At 37.8% G+C, this 6,942-nt stretch overlaps 2 protein-coding genes and 1 long non-coding RNA gene across 3 annotated transcripts in view; 2 read left to right on the forward strand and 1 right to left on the reverse strand.

Annotated features, from left to right (window-relative positions):
- Positions 1–1,530, forward strand: part of LOC124156453 (regulatory-associated protein of mTOR) — a 65,733-nt gene extending 64,203 nt beyond the window's left edge. Inside the window, exon 26 of the mRNA XM_046531015.1 lies at positions 10–1,530. Coding sequence (XP_046386971.1) covers positions 10–205 — 196 coding nt within the window. The 3' untranslated portion in view covers positions 206–1,530. The remainder of the gene's footprint in view (positions 1–9) is intronic.
- On the reverse strand, positions 1,524–2,465 carry LOC124156460 (EKC/KEOPS complex subunit TPRKB-like). Its single transcript, XM_046531028.1, has one exon. The coding sequence runs from the start codon at positions 2,118–2,120 to the stop codon at positions 1,584–1,586; it is 537 nt and encodes a 178-aa protein (XP_046386984.1). The 5' UTR covers positions 2,121–2,465; the 3' UTR covers positions 1,524–1,583.
- A 91-nt stretch (positions 2,466–2,556) lies between these two features.
- Positions 2,557–6,608, forward strand: LOC124156466. Its single transcript, XR_006864332.1, has 5 exons — positions 2,557–2,647; positions 2,775–2,927; positions 3,003–3,151; positions 4,116–4,233; positions 5,823–6,608. It is a non-coding gene; the product is annotated as an uncharacterized LOC124156466 (long non-coding RNA).
- Positions 6,609–6,942: the final 334 nt, after the last annotated feature.

Below are 6,942 nucleotides of genomic sequence, written 5' to 3' on the forward strand. Positions count from 1 at the left end.
TCTTTTCAGTGGGTCAGTCAACCAGTTCGTCAGCATTTACAATACAAATGGCCAGCTCCTGAATGTAATTAAGTATCATGAAGGATTCATGAGTCAAAGGATTAAGCCTGTCAGCTGTCTCGCATTTCACTCCCACAGGGTGTGCCTTGCAGCTGGAAGTATGGACAGTGCCATTGGTGTCTATTCTTTAGACCTGAGGCGGTGATGAGACAGTCGGAGGCAGTCCCCATATTGCAGAATATTGCATTTTACATATTACCAGTGTGGATGGTGGTCATTTCAACAAAAGAAGCCAGTGGTTGTTATCCCAGTTAATATGATGGATTATGCTGAGTATGTGCCCCATTTTTAATATAGGCTGGCTTAGAAATTTAATTTCGAGGTTGTAATGCTGAGGGCACATCTGGGTTGAATTTGTTATGCTGTATTAGTCTCAGCCATTCGAGGGTCTGGCTTGGAAAATTAACCACACTATGCAGTCAAGGCTACAGCACAGATTTATCATGCTTATGTCTGTTTAGATATATACAAATTATCATGTTCGCAGTACTTAAAGCAATTTATATTTTTCCCACATATCGACAACAGGGGTTTACTTTCGTGTACAAATTATCATGGATTGCAAATCTACAATTTTTGAGAGCTTGTGAGAAAAAAAAATAGTAGAGCATTAATTTTTTTCGTCAATTAAGTTGAAGTATGAGTCTGTCAATATTTAATACTTGTTATTAGTACTTTCTTGTGCAGTTTTCAATTGTTTCATTTTGAATGTTCATTTATCTCTTTCCCCGTTTTTAATTCCCGATAGTTCATCAGTTTAAATCTTGTTAATTATTCTTTCTCTTCTCTAAACGTCCTCCTGTCTCCTTCTGCACTGCACTATTAGGCAGGCTCAGCTTGGCCTATGTACTGATGTGAAAAAGCCGCCATAATTTCTTTGCAGTATAAAGTATGATGAATGGTATATTCTGCAAAATTTTTCAAAGTTAAATGTAGATGCAATTAGGCACATACAAACACACAAATATCCTTATTGGTGCCCATTAAGTTACGCCTCACTGTTAATCACCCAAAAAACAGTAGCCACTAATGCTAGCATTTGGTAGAATGTATATCGTTCTCAATTTAAGAATTGTACATATATTAAAAAATTTTCCAAAGTACTTTTTTTATAATGACAATAGAGACAACAACTTACAAGCTTTCTTCGGGAAGGACATAGGCAAATCTAGTGTGTCAAAACCAAAGCATTGGTTTCCATAGATGTGTGCACATAAAACGAGAATGCTCTGCATTTGTGATGTGAGAAGTGATTCACCTGTTTGTAAAAATAACTTTTAAGTGGTGTGAATGAGCGTTTTTGATTTGTTTTGCCTTCCCAAAGATGAGTTCAGAATGTGATTTAAGGACACTTTATGGGTGTAAAAATTGTTCTTGCGTTTCAACTCAGGAGGCTGCCTAAGTAATTCAAGTTTTGGATGAAATATTGTTGATTACCAGAAAAATGTACAAATACAGCAATGTTACTGAGTTGTCAATTTTATTTATTAACGGATGACGTGACTCCACCGAAGAAACATACACTATTTAAAAGAAACACACTCTTTAGCTGCAATTCGGCTTACAACAGAATCCAGTAATGATGAAATTTTAAGTTCTTCATCTCTTACACCATACACTTTCATAATAGATGGAATGTCTCGTATGGTTTCCAATTGCTTAATTGAAAGCAGTTCTCCTTCCACTCTCTGAAATACATTTTCTGGGGAAACTTCTTTCCCTCTTTGAATAACCACTACAAGCACATTTTCATCGTCGTCCGAAATGCCAAATTTACTGAGAGACTGAGAAATGTTCTTTGAGTTGGACAAGTTATATAAAATTTCGGTGAAAACATTCCTTGTCGTCATCGTTTCATCCTTTTCGCTGAGCAAAGCCTTGCACGCAGCCACAGCGACTTGGAACGGGTCCAGAATAATGGATGGCTTGATTAGGCAGCACTTAATTTGGCCATTCATCACCAATTTTCTCAGTTCCTTCGAATTACGAACGCTTTGAAAGAGTGCAATTTGCAAAGTAGCATTGCACGCGCTGCCTACATCGATTTCGTGAATAGACATTTCTCAAAAGTGGTTGTTTACTTCATGCCACACCGTGAATACGGTCGAGGAATTTGATGAGCTTTTGAACTTTGTTCCAAAAACAGTCACCTTCACCTGAGAGAGGATCTTTTGAGTAGCTAGTTGGCCACCAAATTACTTGAAATAATTACAGAGAACTTGTGCGAGAGATTCAGCCCGGGAACACTTGATTATACACACGAATATAAATTCCCAATGATGTCACTTGAGCCACGAATGAAGAAAGAAATTTCAGCACAGAAAACGTTCTCACAACCTAAGTAGCAATTACTTAGGTACTCGGAAGCACGAAGGAAAAACGGTTTACGAGAGGCGGTGGCGGTTACCGCTGCGTCTTTGTTTGTTTAAAATCGACATTTGAAAGGAGAAAATACAGGGATGCGCCAAATACCACGATACCACCAGCAAGGGAATACACATTTATGTCTATAGAGGCCAAGGTATAATGATTATATTGGTTAATAGCTTTGAAATAATCCTTGTAAATATGACCTTATAACCCTGAGGTAATTTTCTTTGTAGTACTTGTGTACCTGGTGATTTAAGTGTGAATGTAGAACTCGGTCTGTCTGTTACGTAATCTAGGTCGTGAGCTTTCTGTGAATAGCTTCTGTCACTGTTTTTATCTTATAGTTCTACGCTGAAAACGAATGAGAACACTCTAGCCTTGTTCTAACCAACGCAGGAAAGTGTCGTAGCCGTAGATATCAATATTTCCCGCTTTATTAAGAATGGCTTTTTGTATGTGGCAGGGCTCGGAGCATTACTGGGATCACTTTAAGACAGGTATGTTCTCTGACTACCATGACCATTTTTTCTTTATAATTAGAAATTTTATAAACTATAATGTTTGTATTTCAGGCATATATGTTTGTGCCGAGTGTGGTCATGAGCTATTTTCCAGTAGATCCAAGTATGAGCACCAAACCCCTTGGCCAGCGTTCACCGAAACCATCCGTAGTAATTCTGTGGCCAAGGTCCCAGAAGTTGGTAGACCCCTCGCTTTAAAGGTATGCTCATAAATCATACGTAATTCGACGACCACTGGCGTATAGTGCTGGGGCGGAGCTGTAACATTCATTAGAAGACCCCAAAGCCCTATGAATATGGTCGTTTGTATTCGTAACTGAAGAATCCCCTTGAACGCACTTCATAAGGGGTTACTCGTGGAGGCTTCGGGGATCCATTTTGAGCAGCTTTGTTGGTCGTTACACTCAATTGATGTAATAGTACTCAATTACTCAATTATAGTAACAATACTCGAATACTTGTTGAGAACTCGATGCCCAACCCAATGGCGGGGCCGCCTGAGGCAGCACACACACACGCTAGCTTTATGTCTCTGTCTGACAAATGTAAAGCAAATTTTTTTGGGCTGGTTGAATTGCATTTGGTACACTGCATACCTTTTCTCTTTTTTAGTGTGGAACTGCTTTGAGTTTCTACATTTTACTTTACCGGTATTGTAAACCACTGTAGTAATTTCATTTAATGGCTGAATAGTGGTGAATGTCTGAGTAAAATTCTTACTAGTGTGTTATTTTTGGCGTGGAAGGTGGCTGACATAATTTAGGTACTGGGTAGAGATAGAATATTCCTAAATTGTGTATAAAAAGTATATTCTGTGGAACTGAATGAAACATAAATGTAGTTCTTACTAAAACTCTAATTTTCGTTCATTTCGTACACATTCTTTTTTAAAGTTTCCATGCTCATTATAAGACCTTGAAAGCGACACTACCTTTACTCATGTGCACTGACAAATTGGTGCAGAAAATTTCTACCATAAAAGTGGACATTCTTGTCCTTCAGAATTTGTACATCGCTCTCATAAATGAATGGAACTTTTTTTAACCTGTCCCGCACTTTCTTGTCAATCTCAAAATGTCTTGGTTCTAATGTCCGTTTAAAGTCCTATACCCTGTAATGTCTTGGATTTTTTTCTTATTTGAAAATCATCTTTTATTTTCATAGGTTTCTTGTGGCAAGTGTGGTAATGGCCTTGGACATGAGTTTCTAAAAGACAGAGAGGATGGTGGATCAAGATTTTGAATATTCAGTCACTCCTTGAAGTTTGTGCCCTTTAAAAATGGTATGTTCATGTGGCATTAATTATATTGTTGCCTTTACAATAGAATTAGTGTTCTCTGTAATCACATCCTCACGATTGAGGCCAAAATATTCTGCTCACATCCAGATTGTAGTGTGTGGTGGAGTTCATGTGATCATGATCAAGGAGAAGGTACTACAGAATGACGGAAGGCTCTATGACTGAATTTATGGGTTCACATACTTAAATTGATAGCTTTATCGATGTGATGAACCATGAACGGTTTAACATCAAGCATCACCCCATACTATCTTAAGTTGCTGCGGAAATTGTCATGTAGCATAGAATAACTGGCAATTTATTTATATATTGAAACACTATGGAGTTATGTACTTAGCAGTAAGAAGATTCACTGCTATTAGTAACAAGGGAACATTACATTATCAGGCTCCTTTATGTTTTTAGGTAACTTTTCGATTTTCAACTGAACCACAATTTTAACACTAGAATCGCGGATGGGACTTTTTTGTCCCATCGTCCTTTGCAAATGTTTGCCATTCATGTACTAGTGGTTTGATCCCTTTGAAATGGACAAACTTTTACTCATTTTTTATGCTCTTTCGAATGGTCATATTGAAAATATTGTACAATGTTTGGTTCGCGATAGAAACAACAATTCACCTAAAACCACGGGATGGGACTTCTTTGTCCCGTATGGGGAAAACACACAATTTCAGTTTTTTTTGTACACTTATTTTGTATTTAGCATAATAACAGTTTATTACGAAGGGGGTCGATGCACAGATACCGTTATTCTGTCAGCTAGAAGCGCAGAAGGGAATAATCTGTGCACTGCGCCGGCCGCCTACTCACGCAGCGCCTCATCACCGCTACCCGGCACTTCTGCAGGTCTGAGCTTGCAACCAACCCGTCAAAATAAGTTTACTGTATACCTAGTTATACTTATTAAAACGTTTTAAACATTACCTGAACATGTGTTTTGTTCACACAAACCACAAAAAAACTGTCAATTATACTTAAACATGACAGGATCAGCATATTTTGTCAATGGGACAAAAAAGTCCCATGCTGCGGTTTTGGTGGGGTTGGAAAGTTCAGCGGTTCTAGTGTTTACATATCCCATTCCCTGATTGCCTAGGAGTTCTTGACTATTTTGGAAAAAAATGACCCACTGTAGTTGGGAATGTCATGCAATATCTTTCCATTCAAATTATTTAGAGGGGGATTCAAATTATTTAAATATCTTGGTTCCTATATTTGTTTTATGTCACATATTTCTCGCCCTGTTTACTTTTCTTCTAAAAGGACCTCCCTGGGAAACTTTTAAGAGTAGTGTTGATTTCCTTCTCTTATCATGGTTTTGTAGCACTGAAGCTGAATTTAAGGTTTGTTTACAACTCTGTCCAAAGTTGCCAGTCTAAATTTTTGCTTTGAGCTCACAGCTAAATGATGCAGGACCTTACCCACAATTCCCTATCAGTGTTACCTCCTGCTCCTCCGCCTAATATGAACCGACTTGGCCAGCACTCCTATTTCTATGGGTTGTGGGACAGGTTTGCAAGTTGGTGCAAAATAGGTAACGTAATGGCCATCTTGATCTCTCTTATCAGGGGAAGAAAACTCCAAGGAGAAGAAATAAGTGAATTGCAGTGTGAGGAAGGAAGTGGATGATTGGCAGTGGGGCCTCATCTTCCGTGGTGGCATGGATGAAGCTTTCCAGTTGAAGTCTTGGAAGACATCTGGTTTGCTGATGTTGGTCTCCATAGAAGTTGGGTTGAGTGAAGGGTTAGAAGTTTCAACGCAGTGTTTATTTTGAATCATGGTGTGGTGTAACTTTAACAGGTGGCTCTTTTGATCGTCATCTTCTTTTTTCCTCATCCCCTAGGAGTATTCTGTTATATATATGCAATACCTTATTGATATTAGGATAATAAGACATGCAATATATTATGTCCTGATAATGTTCCTTTGATACTCCCACCCTGTTGGAAGTTCCATGATACACTTCTTTATTGTTGTATATTTTTTGCTAAATTTTTTCTTCTGATTCTGAAGAGTTAAAATGATATTTACTTTTCTTACCAACATCGATCAGAAGGTGATATATTTCTTGTATTTTTTCTGGCAACCATTTGATGCAACAGAAAGTGGTAACCTCAATGTTCATAAATACTTGTATGTCAAGCCTTGCTTGTAAAACTTGTTGTACATTCTTTAATATCAACTGCAATGGCCAGAAGTATTTTTACTCTGGTCTATGTTACATATAAAACTTTGAAAGCATATGCATTCAAATACACATTGTGAAGGTATTTTTGTATTTTTTCAGTAAAGGGGGAATCAGTGCAAGAAGTTAAGTTCATGCTCTTAATAAAAACATTCTTCCTCCATCACAATATACTGTTTCATCTATTTCATCAGTCATCTACACACACAAATATATGTAAGGTAAATATGCATGTAAATCAATATAAATGCATAGCGAGTGAAGAAAGGGATAGGAAAACACATCACCAAATCGACTAGGACAAGGTTGAGGTAGAAGATGATGAGGGAAAATTGATTCCTCACTGGGACTTGAACCCAGACCCACTAGATATGGCAATAATCTTTTATCATTGGTGCTACACATACTAGTTGCACTTCATGAGCATCGCCAGAAATCTAGTTTTTAGTCCTTTAATTATTGGCCCTATGTTTCCATTGCAAAAGAAATTCATTCCAAGGTAA

This window comes from Ischnura elegans, chromosome 1, assembly GCF_921293095.1.
Source record: "Ischnura elegans chromosome 1, ioIscEleg1.1, whole genome shotgun sequence".
Lineage (NCBI taxonomy): Eukaryota > Metazoa > Arthropoda > Insecta > Odonata > Coenagrionidae > Ischnura > Ischnura elegans.

Excerpts from the sequence above, each read along its gene's own strand:
- LOC124156460 (XM_046531028.1), bottom strand. The coding sequence starts at position 2,120 with ATGTCTATTCACGAAATCGATGTAGGCAGCGCGTGCAATGCTACTTTG.